Source organism: Phyllostomus hastatus, unplaced genomic scaffold (genome assembly GCF_019186645.2).
Source record: "Phyllostomus hastatus isolate PE091 unplaced genomic scaffold, TTU_PhHast_1.1 phas_scaffold_317, whole genome shotgun sequence".
Lineage (NCBI taxonomy): Eukaryota > Metazoa > Chordata > Mammalia > Chiroptera > Phyllostomidae > Phyllostomus > Phyllostomus hastatus.
The window spans coordinates 21,134,814-21,156,635 of record NW_025334023.1 but is presented as its reverse complement, the minus strand read 5'-3'; the positions used below and the strand labels follow the sequence as shown (position 1 = coordinate 21,156,635).

Below are 21,822 nucleotides of genomic sequence, written 5' to 3'. Positions count from 1 at the left end.
TTTGAACTCTAAAAATGAACAAATTGATTCACAAAGGCAGAATCATTTGAATGATGGGTGAGTGATCTTTATTTGATTTGTACATTCTGCTTCCAATTTGGGGATTTTTCCACCAAAACAAACAAAAGCCCCTAGCTGAAATAGAGTCAGAATTTATATGTACTTTTACAATAGGCTCCAAAAGAAAGTTTCAACCTTTTCAAATCTTCATTTGCATAGTCATTAAACTTATGGCTCGAAAATCCATTCAATTTTCCATACCTCCTGAAACAATTTCAATATGATCTCTTTTGGCATCTCTTCCCAAGAGAGTGCTAGGATAAATCTGGACGTCTTTCCAGGCCATCGATGCTGTGATGGTCTATTTCCAGAATCTGGCAGCAAGGAGCCTTTGAAATGTAAGAGTTTTAAGTAGGGAAATGTCCAGGAAGACGACTACAGACGGAATGGCAGAAGTATAATGGAGTGGATGAGAGAATGCAGAAAGGAAATTTCCACTTCAGAAGCTTTTTAAAAGAGAAGAGTGATGTCCCAAAAAGACTCACAACTCAAACTCCACAACAGGATTCGGTAGTTAAACAATAAATCCTACCCTGAATTATCCCTGAGACAATCGTTTCAGAATCCCCACGGTGGGTGTTTCGGAGGACTTCGCAACTCACTGTTTTTCATCCCTCTCAACACCCCTAAGAAAACATCCTCATAAATAGGGAGGTAGAACTGAGTGGAGTTCTAACGCGCAACTGAATTCTCCACTCCTGCGAAGACTCAATCAAGTCCCTGGACACCTAAGGTTCCCACCGGCCGCCTGCAGGGCTCTGGGAGAGTTCGAGGGCTGCTAGAGCCTCCCATTGGCTGCCCCACCCTGTCCGCCCCGCCCCGACACCCTGGTTTCTGTCGCGAAGGACGCGGCGTCGGTTAGTTGTCAAGATGGCGGCTGCCGGGTTGCAACCTCTACCCGGCGAGTTCGCCGCCGCACCTGCGGTCCACCACAGCCACCAGCGCCGCTGAGCGCGGAACCCAGCTGCAGCGGTCATCCTTTCCGCGCCCTTGAGTTGGCACGTGAAGGACGGAGGAGGAAGCCGGAGCTGCTATGAGGGAGGCGCCAGGGGCGAGCCCGGAGGCGGCGCTGAGGTGAAGGATGCTCACTGGGAGGCCCGGAGCACGGAGTGCCGTCGCGGGACTGGGCACTGAATCTTCGGACACCCGCGACCGAGCCCCCCTCAACCCTCGGTTGAGCGGTGGGCGTCACCGAGCTGCCGTGTACCTGTATCCTTCTCAGCTTGGCTCCCGGGGCAACGTGTTGGAAGCAGGGCCCATCTTTGTTTCTCATTAGATTCCCATTACCACTTTGGGAAGGTAATGGAAACTCATAAGTCATCTTAGTGCGGTTATTTGCCTTAGCACTGTTGTTGGCTTCCCCTAGAACTGAAATAGACCATTTTCTCCTACGTCCGCTTCTTTCTCCACCTTGTTATCCCACCCCCATTCTTCAACTTTGGTGTAAAATTTTTGCGAATTTTAACATACATAAACTGTGTGTTCTATGGAGATTGTTATCTTGCCTCCTAGAATTATGCCATATGCCCGTTACTTCATATTATTCTCCTCCTGATTGATCATGCTACTTTGAGGGAAGAATTCCACAAATAAGTAAAACGTTTTGCTATCTTGAAAGAGCACGTTTTAACAGTTAACCTAACACACCGCTAATTCATTTAGCAGAGCTACTAAAGCCTAGCACAGTCGAGTATTTTGTTTTGCTTTCCATCCTCTGCCGAGTGCGTTGTCAAACAGACAGCAGAGAGAAAATTAGACGCAAAGGACCTGGCTGCTTCGTGCTGGATTCTTTCTGACCTGTCCCTAAGACTTGGTGGAGCCCACCTTTGATGTAGTTGTTGGTTACATTGTAGAAAATTGAAAGAGTCTGGGTTTTATTTTCAATCTATGTAAATTGTGTTTGTTCCTCCAGAAAATGTTATGATAATTAGCATTTAACCTTTGTATTGTCAAAGGACTTGGTTGGCAGTGACGGTGTTGTATAATCAATCACCTTCTTTAGCCTTATCGGAAAAGGGAATTGTCTTTGCAAGTTAACCCCATTTTATCCACATTGCCTCCCACTTCTGGGACATTGCAATTTTAACAACAAGTTAACAAATTTAATTTAGTGCCTGCTCTTTGGCAGACTCAGTCCTAGGTACTAGGGATAAAAATCTAGTGAGGGAGACATATATACAGAGCTTCATATCTGTTTAAATATTTCTTCTCTGATGCATACTTTCCCTAAGCATTTGGCCCTTCTGTGTTTTTTTCCTATGGCAAGTTCTCAAAATGTATCTCAAAATAGCATCTCCTTGGTCCTCTTATCTGTTCACTGCTAACTCCACTCACTTTGGCTTTTGCCTTTGCTACTTCCCCAAACCAGTCCTCTCAAAGATGTATTCTGAAATAAGCAATATTGTTCTCTGTATGGCTTTGATTCTGTCCCCTTGACATTGTGTTTTCTTGGACACGAAACTCCTGTTACAGTGATGCTGATTTATCTCTAAATTAGGAAATAGGGAAACATTGCAAATGGCTTATTGACAGCATGTATTCTATCATTTTCATTAATGAAATGGTTGTAGATGGAATTCTTTTAATTTTATATGGCATGAATGTTGATAGAGACATCAGAGAAATTCAGGAGTACCTTCAATGATCAAAACAAAAAAGTTAATTACAGAATTATAATAATGGCTTCCTGTAAAGACATAAATAACTAAAAGTATGATTAAAATTTAAAAAGCTATAAATGATCATTTCAATAGATCCCCAAGAGGCTTTGATAGAACCCAACAACCTTTGCTAGTATGTGTATATGTACACACATATAAATATGTATGATATCTATCTGTATGTTTTTGTTACTGTACATACATTATATAGAGTATATATATTTATTTTGGAATAAATGAATTCCTTTTTAATATAATAGAGACTATAACACTAAATCAACAGTATCATGTTACAAGTTAAACACTTAAGCACCTTTTATAAATATTAATTTGGATTTTCTTAGTGTCTGTAGTGTTTCCCATGGAATACCTGGTACAAAGTAGGTGCTTAAATTTATTTGAATGAATGACTAAGTGAGAAAAAATGAAAGACCAGTAGTCTTTAAAAAAAAATAAATCAAGTGGCCAAGGCCAGGTAGCCAAGTTGGTTAGAGCATTGTCTGATGCCAAGGTTGTGGGTTCTATCCCAGTTAGGGCACATATGAGAATTAACCAATGAATGCATAAATGAGTAGAACAACAAATGGATGTCTCTCTCTCACTCTTTCCCTCCCACTTCCCTCCCTGTCTCTAAAATCATTTTTAAAATTTTTTTAAAGTTCAAGTGACTTGGTAAAATCTGATTTTCAAATATTAATTCAGTGCTGAGAGACATCGAGCTTTCTATTTGAGTCAAAAGTTTTTAAGTATATTTTACTGATTATGCTATTACACTTGTCCCATTCTTTTTTCTCCCCTTTATCCCCCTCCACCTGATACTCTCATTACCTCCAGCATTACACCCCTTAGTTCATGTCCATAGGTCATACTTGTAAGTTCTTTGGCTTCTCCATTTCCTATACTATTCTTTTTTTTAAGTTTTTATTTATTTTTTTCAGAGAGGAGAAGAGAGGGAGAGAAACAGCAATGTACAGGTGCCTTTCACACACCCCTAACTGGAGACCTGGACCACAACCCAGGCATGTGCCCTAGACTGGGAATCGAACTGTCAACCCTCTGGTTCGCAGGCTGGCATTCAATCCACTGAGTCACACCAGTCAGGGCTCCTATACTATTATTAACCTCTCCCTGTCTATTTTGTATGTACTGATTATGCTTCTCATTCCTGTACCTTTTCCCTCTTTCTCCCCTACCTCCTCCCCACTGATATCCCTCCACATGATCTCCATTTCTGTAATTGTCTTCCTGTTCTAGTTGTTTGCTTAGTTTTTTTTGTTTTTGTTTTAGGTTCCATTGTTGATAATTGTGAGTTTGCTGTCATTTTTTGATCATAGTTGTGATCTTCTTTTTCTTAGATAAGTCCCTTTAACATTTCATATAATAAGGGTTTGGTGATGATAAACTCCTTTAACTTTACCTTATATGGAAAGCACTTCGTCTGCCCTTCCTTCTAAGTGATAGAGCTTTTAGACAGAGTAATCCTGGATGTAGGTTCTTGCTTTTCATGACTTTGAATATTTCTTTCCAGCCTCTTCTTGCCTGCAAGGTTTCTTTTGAGAAATTGGCTGGCAAGTCTTATGGAACTCCTTTGTAGGTAACTCTCTTCTTTTCTCTTTCTGCTTTTCAGATTCTCTCCTTATCTTTAATCTTTGGCAATTTAATTATGACGTGTCTTGGTATGTTCCTCTTTGGGTCCAACTTGATTGGGCCTCTCTCAGCTTCCTGGATTTGTATGTCTATCTCCCTTGCCAAATTAGGGAAGCTTTCTTTCCTTATTTGTTCAAATAAGTTTTCAATTTCTTGCTCTTATTCTCCTTCTGGCACCCCTAGGATTCAGATGTTGGAATGCTTAAAGTTGTCCCAGAGGTTCCTAAGCCTCTCCTCATTTTTTTGAATTCTTGTTTTTTCATTCTGTTCCAGTTGAATGTTTAGTTCTTCCTTTTGTTTCAAATCGTAGAGTTGAGTCCTGTTTTCCTTCCCTTCACTGTTGTTTCCCTGTATATTTTTCTTTGTTTCACTTTGTATAGGTTTTACTTCTTCCTTTAATTTTCAGCCATACTCAATCATTTCTGTGAGCATCTGATTACCAGTGTTTTTGAACTCTGCATCTGACAGGATGGGTATTTCCTCATCACTTAGTTCTTTTTCTGGAGTTTTGATCTCTTCTTTCATTTGGGCCATATGCCTTTGTCTCAGCACCCCTGTTACATTGTTAGGGGCGGAGCCTTAGGTATTCGCCAGGGTGGGGCAACACACATCACTGTGATATGGCACTGTATGTGGGGAAGGGGTCCTAGAGGGAACAATGACGCTTGCTTGGCTCTCGACTGGCTTTCAGTCACTTCCCCCACCACCCACAAGCAAACTGGGCTCTTCTGGTGCTAATTCTCAGTGGGTAGGTTTGTGTATATTCTAGGGCCCCGTGGGTCTCTCCAACAAACTATCCTGTGAGGCTGGAAGTTCCTTCTGCCAACGCAACCCGTACAGACTTCTACAGTCAGAGAGTTTGAGGCTTTACTTCCCTGGGCTGTGTGGTCTGTCTTGCTCCCCAGTTGTTCCTCCTGGTGTATCAGCACACCAATGTAGGACTGCCCAGTCCACCAGCTGCCACCTTGCTGCTGCTTCTTCTCTGCCCTTCCTACCAGTCTAGATGAATGTTTCTTCTTTAACTCCTTGGTTGTTGGACTTCCTTACAGTTTGATTTTTTGGCAGTTCTGGTTGTGCTTTGTTTCTAAATTGGTTGTTTCCTTCTTTTGGTTGTGTGAGGAGGTGAAGCATATATACCTACGCCACCATCTTGGCCAGAGCTCACATCATAATTTCTTGACTCGGCTATAAAAGAAAAAAGTTTTGTAAAGTTCACCTAATTGAAATTAGCTAAAGTGAATTGTCTCATGGACCCTTCACACTATGCCTTTTTTCTCATAAATATCTCTAGTCTTTTCCCCTTTCATTTTTATCCTAGCACTCATTTTTTCTCTCTTTCCTACCCAGTTTATACCCAATTCTTGGTTACTTGCACATATTTTCTCATTAACATTCTTAGTCTTTCCCCCCTGAAAGGATGAGTAGAATTCTCCAAGCATATACCAAGAGATAATGACATGTTCTGTTAATAAGTATCTTAGTGTGGCTGGGTATAGGATTCATGTATGGAAATGTTAAGAAATAATGTTGAAAATAGAAAGTATCGTATTCCAAGAAATCTGGAATTTATCATAGAGATGATAGGAGCTTTTGGAGAGCAACGAAGAATGAGAAAACCAATCAGGCTTGCAATTAGCTGGCTTTACAGAGTTTTAAAAGGAGGACAAATTTAAAAGTAAATTTAGAAGTTAGGAGTTAGAAGATTACAGAGGTACTCCAGGCAAAAGATTTTGAATGCCTGAGTCAAGGCCACCTGAGCCAAGGCAGTAGAATGGGTTACAGAGAAGAAAAAGGATCAGGATAGCTCTAATAAATTTGGCAGGAATATAGGTTGTATGATATATAGTTGTTTGTTATAGTAACATATTTAAAACAACATAAATGAGCTCCAGCTGGAGAAAGACTAAACTGGGAAAGAGAGCCATAAGGATAAGATGGAGTAGATTAGTCTGTGCTTTTAATTTACAATCATTATGTGTTACTTAATCCAACAACCCATAGGATTGGGTTTATTTAATATTAACTATATAAAAATTACCTTTTTTGAACAGGTATTTAACAATGACCTTATGGAAATATTTTATTTCTATGGGATGGCTTATAGGAAAAACAAATATTTAACCAACCATCTAACATTTTTCAAACTTGAAGATCATACTTTCAAAAGTTGCAGTGCAGCAGCATTCTTTATAATTCAGCAGGCAAAAACTGTCTGTAACACACGTTTTTATATTTATATGTAAACAAATATATATGTATAATATGTATATGGAGCAATTAATTTGATTAAATTTAAGACTGATTGTCACAACATTACAAACATTACATTTGTGATTTTTCTTTATGTTCTTATGATGAGATCTCAAACTTGTTGAACAGAGAACAGAACTGACTCCACCTGCATCATAGTCCTGCATGCTTCTCACCTGACCCAAAGCAACTTCTCCTCCTACAGCCCTACACCCAGCCTGTCAGCATTGCTCTAGTGTGCCCTGAAAGCAACTAGCACTTTTCTCCACTGCCATTTTGTGATTTTCAGTAACTAGCTGGTTTGTTGAAATCTGTCTCTTTCTAATAAATTGCTACATTAGACAAGAGCAAGAGAAGTCTTTAGCTAATTATGTGCTAGCAAAAAACAAAAATTCTTTTCTTTTTTGTTTCATTTTTATAAATTTTTCAAAAGAAACTTTATGTAAAAACATCTGTGTATGTGTACCTGTATGTTTGTGTTGAGATGGTGCAAAATTTTATAATAAATGATAAATTATAGTCAATGATATAAAGATGGTTAATATAGCAATATAAATGAAAATGAATAAATTTCATTGGAAAAGTTTCAAACACCCAAAAGTTTATGTAAACATGATTGTTTTGAAATATATGATAGAGTTTTTTTATAATATTGATACTGAAAGGATCCTGAAATCTACAGAAAAGTGTAATTCATCTACTGTCTATTAGTGAACTATAACCTTCATTTTCCTATATGTATTCTTAAGATAGTAACTTGTTCATCAGTACTTAAATATCTGTACAATGAATGAAAAGATATGCAGTCTCCTTATCTGAGCTCATGATATTTTAAAGTATTTTTTTCCCAGGGGAAATACAATATACAGTTCTAATACCAAGTCAGAATTTTTTTCTGACATAAAACATATGCTGGTCATGTACTAATACTCACGTTTACACATACTAATTGTTCCACAAAAATACTGTGTCATCAGTATGAGGCTGTAATTTTATTTATCATTATAGCACTGACACTCATCCTCTAAAGACATAAACCATTGTCCTTAACTTTATGCTATCATTAGAGATATGAAAATCCATCTAGAGAAAAATTTAGAAGAAGAGCGCCAAATATTACTGCAGCAACAGAAAATATGTCGAAATCGAGCACGTAAATATTTTGTGGAGTCAAACCGGAGAAAAAAGTAAGTAATTGAATTTTATTCAGAGTGTACAAATTCAAAGTCATTTTAAATTAATAGTTTCTATACTTCGTAGCATTATTAATCTAAGTCGTGACAACAGTTTATCCAGTCAAGATTTATGTGGCTTTGTACATTTTATAACTGTTTTTTCTGCCTAAAGTACAAACATAGTGGTGTAGAATCTAGATTACTGACTGTGACCGTAATTTTCTTTTCATAGAACTTCTGATTACAGTATCATATACACTTCTTAAAATGACTATAAAATGTATTATCTTCTTTATTTTTTGTATCATTTCATGATAAATTAAAAGATTACCAATTAGTATTTAGTCTCTAATAGGATATACTTTTATTTACTATTCAATTCTGTGTACTTTTCCTTTATGTGCTAGTCTCATTTATCCAGTCAGAAAAATGGAGGGAAATACAAATAATGGAAAGAATTTTATAAATGACTGCCATAAAAAAAGTTTTCTAGTATAAGTTGGAAAGTAAAGTAAAAATGCAAGCTATCCATCACTGCTTAACATTTGTTTGAATTATTAAATTTTTTGTTAAACACAGAGTAGTTATGCCATTTTTTTGTTGTTGTTGCTAACTTGTCCATATGTCTTCAATATGCAAATGGCAGAAAAGCCGTTGAGTTCATTAACTACATTATTGGGCATATGTTGCAAATTCCATTTAGAGAATACAAAATTGTTTCCCTAATTTTTTCTGGCATTATGTTTTGCTTTAGATTAACTCTCCCATTTTTTAGTGTACTTAAATTATTTAATAAAACTTGTTTTTGTTTTGTATTTGTTTGCTTCTGTTTTTCTCCTACCTTTTGGCTCCTAAAACCTATAAAAGGTACACAACAAATGTTCAATAAAGCCAAATAATCATATGTTGAAAGGGTCATGGGCTTGGGGTCAGAGATCTACATTAAAGTCCTAGCTTTATAAGTTAGAGAAAGTTATTTAATCTCTTTGAATCTTAGCTTCTCACTTATGGTTTGACTTAATACCATCTATTTTAAGGGATTATTATGTAGAACAAAAAAAAGATAATTTTAGAGAGGGATAGCTGAGGGACATAGATAAAAGTAATTACGGTGTTTGTCACATAGTACTTCTTTCCTATTAAGCTTATTTATTTTGTTGATTAATAAATTATTATTTGTCGATTGTTTTCTAATAATTGACTTGCTCTCTGAAATAACAGGCTGTATATATGGATTTGATATTTAAATTCCCCACTTGTCTTCTCTCATCAAACACTTACTGTATTTTACTGTGTATAATGTATACCCTTGTTTTTTGTGAGCATTATACATGGGATTATTATACCCATGGTATGTAATCATTATACCCATGTATAATATGCACACTTGTTTTTCCCCTCAAAAATTTGGGCAAAAAAGTGTGCATGATACACAGCAAAATGTGGTACATGAATTTTGATGTAAGAAATATAAAAGGAAAATTTTGGTTTAAAATTCTAAAATTCTAAATTCTATCTTTCAATAGAATTTCATTACGTTTTGTTTTTTCTATTATCCTATAATGCTACGCAAAGACATAAAAATTTCTTTTTTAAACATTTATCATTTGTCTATATTTCACCTTTTATTAAGGAGTCAAATTATGTGTATATGAATGAATTTTAAAATATGTATCAAACAATTTTGATTACACAGATATATAATAAATCTTCAAATACAATAGACTGATTCCTCCCACTTTATTTCTCTTTTTCAAAATTGATTTAGGTATTCTAATTTGTTTTCCTTTACATATAAAATTTAGAATTATCTGTGTTTGCAAAACATGTTACCTGGATATTTATAGGCATTCCATTATAACCTGTGTATCTTTGTGGTGTAGGGAGGACCGACATCTTTTCTGTTGTCTCCTAATAAATCTACTGAGTTTTTAATTCCAGTTGTGTTTTTCAGTTCTAGAATTTCCACTTGGGTTCTTTATATATTCTACTGATTTTTGAGACCTATTTTTTCATTTGCAGACATGGTCATCATTGCTTATTGAAGCATTTTTATCATGGCTACTTTAAAATCTTTGTCAGATAATTATAACATTCCTGTCATCTTGGTGTTGGCATCGTTGGATTATTTTTTTCATTCAGTTTCAGATGTTCCTGGTTCTTGGAATAACAAGTGATTTTCTTTTGAAATCTGGACACTTTCATGTTATGTTATAAGACTCTGGAGCTTATTTCAACCCTCACCTTTAGCTGGTTCTCTGTGGCATTGTCAACAGGGGGAGGCGTTAGGAGGCAACACCTCACTACTGACAGATGGAGGTGGAAGTCTCAGTTAACTACACAGCATCTGTTGACATCAAGTTGGTGGAATGGCTCTTTATTACTCTTGGTCGGTAGTGGAGGGTTGAGGTCTTGTCTACATTGACACCCTGGTGGGAGTAGCCTCATTTTAAAATGTTATACTTTATTCTTAAAAACAAATTTTTCTCCAGTTGCATTTTTAATTTGAAAGAGTGATAGTTTATTATATTTTTAATTTCTTTAAGTTCTAATTATCTTAAAAGATAATTGAGTTTTCAACTTAAATGTGATCATATATGTCTAGAAAATTATAACTACCTAAATCTGAAAATTGTAACTACCTAAATCTGAATAACTGCAAAAAAGAAATGCATTACAAAACTCCTATTTTCCAGTTCTGCCTGTGTCTCCTGTGACCTCAGATACTCCTAATTCTACTGCTTGGTTCTATTGTTAAAGAACACTGTGGCCATGATGGTTATTTGTTCACTTCTTAAGAGTATTTCTAACAGAAGAAAATGATACTTCATAGATATGGATTCCTGGGAAACCAAAACAAACAATTTGGCACGTGGCCATTGTTTGATGAGGTGATTCTATTTGAGCCAAGGCGGTTTTATGTTTCATGAGGCAGAACTGAACATGTTAAACACACCCTTCAAAAGTTGCTAAGGCATATTATTCACAGAACCCAAGATATAGGTACAACCTAAATGCCAACAAATGACTAAATAAAGGAAAAAATATATATATATATATATATATATATAATGGAATATTATTCAGCCTTTAAAAAGAAGTAAATCCACTCTGGCCAGTGTGGCTTAGTTGGTTGGACCATTGTCCCATAAAACAAAAGGTGGCAGGTTTGATTCCTAGTCAGGGCATGTGCCTAAATGGCAGGTTCCCAGTCGGGATACATACAGGAGGCAACCAGTCAATGTTTCTCACATCAATGATTTGTTCTCTCTCTCTCTCTCTTTCTCTCTCTCCTTCCTCCTCCCTCCTCCCTCCTCCCCGCCTCTCCTCTCTATGGAGCCAAAGGGAAAAAAAAAAGGAAGGAAGGAAATCCTTCCATTTACAACAACAGGGATGAACCTGGAGGATGTTGCACTAAGTGAAATAAACCAGACACACGGAGACAAATATCACATAATGTCGTTTACATGTGAAATCTTTAAAAAAAAAAAGGTTTAACTCATTATAACAGTAAGAATGATGATTGCCAGAAGCTGATGGGGAAAGGGTGGGAGAAAAGGAGAGATATTGATCAAAAGGGTACAAACTCAGTTATAAGATAAATAAGTACTGGAAACCTAACATGCAGCATGGTATAATTTCCAGGTGGAGCCCAGGTATTCACACACACACAAAATTAGTAACTATGGGAGTTGATGGATATGTTAATTAATTTGATTGGGGTACTCATTTCACAATGTATACAGATATCAAAATCATATTGTATACCTTATGTCTATATAATTTTTATTTATCAAAATAAATTTTAAAAAATTTTAAATTGCTAAGGCAGACCATGCTTCTTTCAGGAAAAAGGCTAATTCCAGGATTAATGGGAAGCAGCAAAATACTCTTCTAATTCTGATTTCTGTACTTACAGAGAAGCTATCTTTCTCATTTTTCTCATTTTTGTCATTAGAACATTCTGTTCCCACAGCATATACCATAGTGCCTGACACATAATAGTAACTAGTCAATAAGTGAGTAAATAAAGAGCTGTATTAGCCATCACTACAATTGCTATTAAAACTTTTTTATTATCCAGCCCATTGAGTTTAGGAGTGGAAACTTCTGTTTGTTGGTCACATTTCATCCCTGGTTTAATTTGATTCAGTCAACCACAGGCTTTATTTCTTATGGTCCTGAAAAGTACTGTGAAATTATTGTTACTACTACATACATTTTAGCCCAAAGAATAGGACCATTGTGGAACAATATTAAATACTAATGATGGTAATTCTGATTACATTCTGGAACATATTATCTTCTGGCTTTGGAAAATCATCATTCCTCCTTGGCAAACTTTGCTGACTTGGTGGTATTTTCTCAATTTCTTAAACATGCTAATCTTTTCTTCTTTTTCCCAACTCTAGGCTTTTGCATGCTGTTTTTTTCTGCCTCAAGCCCTACCCTGTCTCCTTTCCATTTTTTTCATGACTAGTGTCCTTATTCTGAAAATCTTAGCTTAAATATCATGTCTTCAGAGAAATATTCCCTGTTTACCTTATTTAATATTTACTTACCTCAGTTATCTTGGTTCTCTATCTCAGACTAGAGTTTCTTTACTTCATAGAATTTATGACAGTAATTCTTTTGTTTATTTAGTTTTGTTAGCTTGCCTCACTACATTATAAAGAACTGCACAAGCATATCCATTTTTTGTATTGTTATATTTCTAGAAGATAAATTACTATTAATTCAGAGTGGTAGAAAACTGCTTTTAAAAGTGCTCTAATCTTTCCTGGCTGCTGTGGCTCAGTGGATTGAGTGCCAGACTGTGAAGCAAAGGGTTGCCGGTTCGATTCCCAGTCAGGGCACAAGCCTAGGTTACCGGCCAGGTCCCCAGTGGAGTGCATGCAAGGGGCAACCACACATTGATGTTTCTCTCCCTTTCTCTTCTCTCCTTCCCTCTCTCTCTAAAAATAAGTAAATAAAATCTTTCTTTTAAAAAGTGCTGTGATCTAAACACACTTCTCCAAGGAGGACATACAGAGGGCCCAAAGACACATGAAAGGATGCTCAACATCACTAGCCATCAGAGAGATGCAAATTAAAACTACAATGAGATACCACTTCACACCAGTCAGAATGGCCATCATTAGCAAACCAACGAACAAGTGCTGGCAAGGTTGTAGAGAAAAGGAAGCCCTAGTACACTATTGATGGGAATGCAGACTGTTACAGCCACTGTGGAAAACAGCATGGAATTTCCTCAAAAAACTAGAAGTGGAACTGCCTTTTGATTCAGTGATTCCATTGCTGGATTTATACCCTAAGAATCCTGAAACACTAATACAAAAGAACCTACACACCCCAATGATCATAGCAGCATTCTTTATTATAGCCAAGTGCTAGAAACACCCTAAGTGCCCATCAGTAAATGAATGAATCAAACACTGTGGTACATTTACACAATGGAATACTATGCAGCAGAAAGAAGGCATTCCTACCATTGGTGACGGTATGGCTAGAACTGGAGAACATTATGCTAAGTGAAATAAGCCAGCTAGTGAAAGACAAATACCATATGATCTCACCTATAAGTGGAACCTAATCAACAAAACAAACAAGCAAGCAAAATAGAACCAGAAACATGGAAATAAAGAACAAACTGATAGTGACCAGAGAGGAGAAGGCAGAGAGATAACTGGGGAAAGAAGAGAAAGGGGCAAGTCAAGGACATGTACAAAGGACCCATGGGCATGGTCAATGGGTAGGGATTGACTGTGGGAGTGGAGGGGGGAAGAGGGGAAGGCAACAAGGGAAAAGTGAGACAGCTGTAATTGAACAATAATAAAAAGAAGTGCTCTGATCTATTTGAAGTTGACATATGGTCAAGAATTTATTCAACAGTTGTTTAAGCATGTCCCAGGTGACAGGCTTTGAGTTAGGCTTAGAAATTCCACAAATTGAAAGTCCCTGCATTCAGTGAACTTAGTCTATTGAGGGAAGAGACAGTTAAAATGTAATGAACTCTTTCATTCATCAATTCTGTGGTGTGCCTGCTATGTTCCAAGCACTATGCTGTGTGCTGACACACTCTATCCTTCTTATGATACTTAGAGTCTAATAAGCAATGCAGAAAAGTAAATAGATAATTACACTTTAGTGAGATATATACATTATGATAAAGCTAAGATTTATAGTAATAGGGTTCCATGGGAAGATGAATTTCATGTGTGGATGTTGGGCATAGAAGTGCTTTGAAAAAGAAGAGGAAAATTACAAAAAGGCTGTTACATTGTATATAATATAGTGGTTAAAAACCTGGCTGAATAACACTTCTTAGTTTAGACTCTCAGTTCTTCCATTTTAGCAATAAGGACAGGTAGTGGTTAGTGATGCGAATGGATAGCATGTGCTTTAACCACAGTGAAATATCACCTCACACCAGTGAGAATGACCATCATCAATAAATTAACAAGTGCTGGCGAGGATATGGAAAAAGGGGAACCCTTTTGCACTGGGAATTTATCTGAAGAAATCTGAAACATTAATGTGAAAGCACATAAACGCCCCTAGGTCATTGCAGCATTATTTATAATCACCAAGACATGGAAGCAGCCTGAGTGTCCATCAGTATATGTGTGGATGAAATAACTATAGGACAATTACACAATGGAATACTACTTGGCTGTATAAAAGAAGAAAGTTTTACCCTTTGTGACAGCATGGATGGACCTGGAGAACATTATGCTAAGTAAAATAAGCCAGTCAGAGAAAGATAAATACCATATGATTTCACTCTTATGTGGAATTTAATGAACAAAGTGAACTAACAAGCAAAATAGAGACAGACTCAGAGAGCAGGCTGACAACTCTGAGAATGTTAGGAGGTAGAGGGATTGAACAAAAAAGAAATAGGACTCATGGACATAGGACTCGTGGATGTAGACAACAGTGTGGTGATTGCAGGGGTAGGGAATTACAAGGGGAGTAAATGATAACAGAGGAAATACAATAAAAATATTTATCTTTCTCTGACTTATTTCACTTAGCATAACATCTCTAGTTCCAGTCATGTTATCACAAATGATAAGATTGCATTCTCTTTTATGTCCAATTAATATTCCATTATATATACAAGGTCTGTCCTTAAAAATGTCCAACCATTGTAATATAATGAGAATGGCTTGTGCAACATCAGTGTAACCTAGCAGCCAAGGAGAGGACTGTAATGCACATGCGTGAATAATGACTTCACTGTACTAGTCAGTGGAGGTGGGGGCAGTAGATGCCATTGAGTGAGCATGTGTACTGTGTGGCTGTCATATTCAAAATGAGTGAGTAGAGCAATGAATCTGCATCAAATTTTGTGTTAAGCTTGAGCATTCCTCCACAGAAACTATTCAGATGATTCAGAAGGCTGCAGCTATGGGCAACTGGTGGTTGGCAGCTTCATCACAACAACATGCCTGCTCATATATCACATCTCATGCAGAGAACTAAAATCACCTTTGAAAGTGAAGAGATTTCAGACTGTCGATGAGATTCAGGAAAGTGCAACAGAGCAGCTGATGGAAGTTGGGAGAACTGTGTGATGTCCCAAGGTGCATACTTGGAAGGGGAGTAAGGTGTCATTGTCCTTTGTACAATGTTTCTTGTATCTTGTATCTTCTTCAATAAATGTCTCTTTTTCAGAGTACATGACTGGATACTTTCTTGGACAGGCCTTGTATATACCACAACTCTTTAACTCTTTAACAAGTGCCCTTAATGGGCGCTTGGGTTGCTTCCATGTCTTGGTTATTGTAAATAACACTACAGTGACCAAAGGGGTGCATTTATCTTTTTGGATCAGTGTTTTAGGTTTCTTCAGATTTATACCCAGGAGTTGAATTCCTGGGTTACAAGGTAGTCTACTTTTCATTTTTTTAGGAACTTCCATACTGTTCTTCATAGCAGCTGCACCAATTTTGTATTCTCAACAACAGTGCAAGAGGGTTTTCTTTTCTTTACATCCTCACCAACATGTTGTTTGTTGATTTATTGAGAGATATGAGGTGATACCTCATTGTGATTTTAATTTGTATTTCTCTGATAATTATGATATTGAGTATCTTTTCATATGTCCATTGACCATCTGTTTGTCCTTTTTGGAGACATACCTATTCAGGTCCTCTGCCTATTTTTCTTCATTGGGTTGTTTGTTTTTTCAGTGTTGAGTTCTATAAATTCTTCATAAATTTTGGATATTAACCCCTTATCAGATATATCATTGGTGAATATGTTCTCTCATTCAGTAGGTTGTCTTTTCATTTTGTTGATGGTTTCCTTTGCTGTGAAAAAACTGTTAGTTTGATGTAATCCAATTTGTTTATTTTTTCTTGTTTCCCTTGCCTGAGGAGATAGTTGAGAAAAAATGTTACTAAGAGAAATGTTTGAGATTATACTTTCTATGTTTTCTTCTGGGAGTTTTATGGTTTTGAGTCTCATTTAAATATTTAATCCATTTTGAGTTTATTCTTGTATGTGGTGTGAGAGGGTGGTCCAGTTTCATTTTTTGGCATGTATCTGTCCAATTTCCCAACACCATTTTATTGAGTAGACTCTTTTTATCACATTGTGTGTACTTGCCTCTTTTGTCAAATATTAACTGACCAAATAGCCATGGGATTATTTCTGGGCTTTCTATTCTGTTCTGTTAATCTATCTGTCAGTTTTTATGTTAGTACCATCTTGTTTTGATTTTTATTGTCTTGTAATATATTTTGATATCAGGTAGTGTGATTCCTCCCACTATGTTCTCCTTTCTAAAGATTGCTGTGGCTATTTGGAGTCTTTGTGGTTCCTTTTAAACTTTTGGAATATTCGTTCTAGTTCCATAAAAAAATACTGTTGGTATTTTGATAGGAATTGGATTGAATCTATAAATTGCTTTGGGTAGTACAGTGATGCAGACTCCAGCCCGTGGGGTCCTTGTATTGTGGCTGTGATGAACAAATTCACACAGACTACAGAAGTTCTGTGGAGAGAAAAGGACAGCATGGCCACTCTCTAAGTGAGAGAGGGCCCTGAGCCCTGCATGGACAGGCTTTTATTGCTTTTCTGGGTACATTACATTGAGGATGGTCCTCATTTACTACACACAGTTTCACTGTAGGTGATTACCTTTTACAGATAACAAAGGAAAGAATGTTACTAATTACTTCACAGAGAAGGATGTTGAAGATCAAGGGGAAATGTGGTTGAACTGGTTACACTCCATAGTTGGGAGGTTTAGCACACACTTTAGGAAACCATTTTAAAGATACACAATAAACATTTGCTGCCTCAATTCAGGGTGAAGGAGTATTAGCAAAAGCAAGCCTCATAGCAGCCTAGGTGTGATGCAGGCCTGATTCCCCACGGGAAAACTGATCCATGGGTTTGGCTCCTGTGTATCACTTATGCTTGTCAGTTTTCCGATAGGGCTGGACTACATTCACCATACCACGCAGAATGGTTCCTAATAGTACAGACATTTTAATGATGTTAATTCTCCCTATCCATGAGCACATCTGCTTCCATTTATTTGTATCTTCTTCAGCTTTTTTCTTCCATGTCTTATAATTTTCTGAGTACAGGTCTTTACCTCTTTGGTTAAATTGATTTCTAGGTATTTTTTGGATGCAATTGTCAATGGGATTGTTTTTCTTAATTTCTCTTTCTGATATTTCATTGTTAGCGTATAAAAATACAACCAATTTCTAAATATTTCCATTGTATCCTACTTTACTGAATTCATTTATTAGGTCCAGTAGTTTATTGGTTAAATCTTTGGGGTTTTCTATATATAATATGTCATCTGCAAGTAATGGCAGTTTTATTTCTTCATTTCCAATTTGGATGCCTTGTATTTCTTCTTCTCTGTTGACTGTGACTAGGACTTCCAATAATATGTTGAATAAAAGTGGTGAAAGGGGGCCTCCCTGTCTTGTTTCCCGTCTTAAGGAAAATGCTTTTAGTCTTTCCACATTGAGTTTGCTGTTAGCTGTGTGTTTGTTATATATAGCCTTTATTATCTTGAGGTTTGTTCCCTCTACTCCCACTTTGCTGAGAGCTTTTTTTATAAGTTAGTACTGGAAGTTCTGGCCAAGCTGGAGTCATAGATACATATGTTTCATCTCCTCACACAACCAAAAGAAGGAAACAACCAATTTTAAAACAAAAAGCAACAAGAACTCTCAGAAAATGGAACTGTATAGAAGTCCAACAACCAAGGAGTTAAAGAAGAAACAATCATCCAGACTGGTAGGAGGGGTGGAGATGGGCATCCAGGGCAGAGAGGAAGTGGCAAGGCAGTGGCTGGTGGACTGGGCAGGTGAGGAAAACAAGGCAGAGGCTGTCAGACTGAGCGGTCCCACATTCACATGCAGATAAACCAGGAGGAACAAACAACTGGGGAGCAAGGCAGACCACACAACCCAGGGTTCCAGCACAGACAAAATAAGCCTCAGAACCTCTGACTGTAAAAACCTGTGGGGGCTGTGGCAGAGGGAGAAACTGCCAGTCTCTTGAAGGGTGGCAAGAGCAGAGCGGGCTGCATTGTTCTCTCTCTGACCCCTGCCCCACATGCAGTTCCACAACTCTGCGAAGTGGGTTGGCCTGGCCTGGTGAATACCTAGGCTTCGGCCCCTTGCAATGTAATGAGTGTGCTGAGAAGAGAAATATCACCCAAATGAAAGAAGAGATCAAAACTCCAGAAAAAGAACTAAGTGATGAGGAAATACCCATCCTGTCAGATGCAGAGTTCAAAAACACTGGTAATCAGATGCTCACAGAAATGATTGAGTATGGCTGAAAATTAAAGGAAGAAGTAAAACCTATACAAAGTGAAACAAAGAAAAAATATACAGGGAAACAACAGTGAAGGGAAGGAAAACAGGACTCAACTCTACGATTTGAAACAAAAGGAAGAACTAAACATTCAACTGGAACAGAATGAAAAAACAAGAATTCAAAAAAATGAGGAGAGGCTTAGGAACCTCTGGGACAACTTTAAGCATTCCAACATCTGAATCCTAGGGGTGCCAGAAGGAGAATAAGAGCAAGAAATTGAAAACTTATTTGAACAAATAAGGAAAGAAAGCTTCCCTAATTTGGCAAGGGAGATAGACATACAAATCCAGGAAGCTGAGAGAGGCCCAATCAAGTTGGACCCAAAGAGGAACATACCAAGACACGTCATAATTAAATTGCCAAAGATTAAAGATAAGGAGAGAATCTGAAAAGCAGAAAGAGAAAAGAAGAGAGTTACCTACAAAGGAGTTCCATAAGACTTGCCAGCCAATTTCTCAAAAGAAACCTTGCAGGCAAAAAGAGGCTGGAAAGAAATATTCAAAGTCATGAAAAGCAAGGACCTACATCCAGGATTACTCTGTCTAAAAGCTCTATCACTTAGAAGGAAGGGCAGACAAAGTGCTTTCCATATAAGGTAAAGTTAAAGGAATTTATCATCACCAAACCCTTATTATACGAAATGTTAAAGGGACTTATCTAAGAAAAAGAAGATCACAAATATGACCCCAAAAATGACAAAAAAAAAAACCTCACAATTATCAACAATGGAACCTAAAACAAAAGCAAAAACAAACTAAGTGAACAACTAGAACAAGAAGAGAATCACAGAAATGGAGATCACATGGAGAGATATCAGTAGGGAAGGGGAAGGGGAGAATGGGGGAAAGGTACAGGGAATAAGAAGCATAATTGGTAGGTACAAAATAGACAGGGGAAGGCTAAGAATGGTATAGGAAATGGGGAAGCTAAAGAACTTATATGTACTCATGGACATTAACTAAGGGGGTGATTGCTGGAGGGAATGGGGATACCAGGTAGAGGGGGATATAGGGGAGAAAAAAGAATGGGACAACTGTAATAATATAATCAATAAAACATACTTTTTAAAAAATACTTTTTTAAAAAAATACTTTTTAAAAAAAAAATAAATCAGTAATGGATTTTATCAAATGCTTTTCCTGCATCTATGATATCATCATATAATTTTTTGTCCTTCATTTTGTTTATGTAAGTATCATGTTAACTGATTTGCAAATATTGAACCAATCATGCATGCCAGGAATAAATTCCACCTGATTATGTTGTATGATATTTTTAATGTAATCATGAATTTTGTTTGCTAATATTTTGTTGAGGATTATTGCATCTATGTTCATCATAATACTAGCCTATAATTTTATTTGTTGTAGCATCTTTGTCTAGTTTTTTAAACACAATAATGTTTGCCTTGTAATTTGAGCTTTGGAGTTTTCCCTCCTCTCAAATGCTTTTGAATACCTTGAAAAAGACAGGAGTTAGTTTTTTGAATGATGGTAAAATTCACTTGTGAAGCCATCCAGTCCAGGGCTATTGGTTTTTGGGAGTTTTTTGATTGACTAATTTGATTATGTTGGTCATAATCAATCTGTTTAATATTTCTGTTTCTTCTAAGTTTGGGGAAATTGTATGTTTCTAATAACTTATTCATCTCTTCCAGATTGTTCAACTTTTAGACATATACTTGTTTATAGTATTTATGTATAATACTTGGTATTTCTGTGGTTTCAGTTGTTACTTCTTCTCTTTGTTTTTACGTATTTTTTATTGCTGTTCAAGTACACTTGTCTGAATTTCTCCCCCATTACTCCTCCCCATCCTATCCATCCCTACCTCCCTCCCCTGATCCCACCCCCCCTTGTTTTTCTCCATGTATCCTTTATAATTGTTCCTGAAAACCTTTTCTTCTTTTCCCCCCGTTATCCTCTCCCAACTCCCCTCTGCTTACTGTCAATTTATTCTTAATTTCAATGTCTCTGGTTATATTTTGCTTGCTTGTTTGTTTTGTTGATTAGGTTCCAGTTAAAGGTGAGATCATATGGCTTATTTCACTTAGCACGATGTTCTCCAGTTCCATCTATGCTGTTGCAAAGGGTGGGAGCTCCTTCCTTTTTGCGCCTGCATAATATTCCATTGTGTAAATGTACCACAGTTTTTTGATCCACTCATTTATTTAGGCTGCTTCCAGCACTTGGCTGTTGTAAATTGTGCGGCTATGAACATTGGGGTGCATTGGTTCTTTTGGATTGGTGTTTCAGGCTTCTTAGGCTATAATCTCAGTAGTGAAATTGCTGGGTCAAAAGGCAGTTCCATTTTTAGTTTTCTGAGGAAGTTCCATACTGTTTTCCATAGTGGCTGCACCAGTCTGCAATCCCACCAATAGCTCACCAGGGTTCTCTTTTCTCCACATCCTCCCCAGCACTTGTTGTTTGTTGATTTGTTGATGATGGCCATTCTCAGTGGTGTGAAGTGATATCTCATTATGGTTTTAATGTGCATCTCTCTGATAGCTAGTGATATTGAACATATTTTCATGTGTCTCTGGATCCTCTATATGTCCTCCTTGGAGAAGTGTCTGTTCAAGTCCTTTGCCCATTTTTTAATTGGGTTGCTTTTCTTCTTAGAGTGGATTCATATGGGTTCTTTATATATGTTGGAGATCAACACTTGTCCAAGGTATCATTGGTAAATATGTTTTCCCATATAGTTTGTTCTTTTTTAATTTTAATGCTGTTTTCTTTAACCATGCAGAAGCCTTTTATTTTGATGATATTCCATTTGTTTATTCTTTCCTTTATGTACCTTGTTCTAGGGGACATATCAGTGAAAATATTCCTGCGTGGAGTATCTGAGATTGTCCTGCCTGTGTTCTCTTCTGGGACTTTAATGGTGTCACGACTTATATTTAAATCTTTTATCAACCTTGAATTTATTTTTGTTTATGGTGTAAGTTGGTGCTCAAGTTTCATTTTTTTTTTTTTTTGCATGTAGCTGTCCAGCTCTCCCAACACCATTTGTTGAAGAGGCTATCTTTGCTCCAATTCATGTTCCTGCCCCCTTTGTCGAATATTAACTGACTGTTAGAGACTTGGGTTTATTTCTAGGCTCTCTTTTCTGTTCCATTGGTCCATGTGTCTATTCTTATGCCAGTACCAGGCTGTTTGATTACAGTT

At 37.0% G+C, this 21,822-nt stretch overlaps 1 protein-coding gene across 2 annotated transcripts in view; it reads left to right on the top strand.

Annotated features, from left to right (window-relative positions):
* The first annotated feature begins 939 nt into the window (after window positions 1–939).
* The window catches only part of CEP126 (centrosomal protein 126), an 89,871-nt gene continuing 68,988 nt past the window's right edge, over window positions 940–21,822 (top strand). For both annotated transcript variants that reach the window (XM_045817775.1, XM_045817773.1), the window contains exons 1-2: window positions 940–1,269; window positions 7,685–7,804. In XM_045817775.1, coding sequence (XP_045673731.1) covers window positions 1,142–1,269; window positions 7,685–7,804 — 248 coding nt within the window. In that variant the 5' untranslated portion in view covers window positions 940–1,141. The remainder of the gene's footprint in view (window positions 1,270–7,684; window positions 7,805–21,822) is intronic.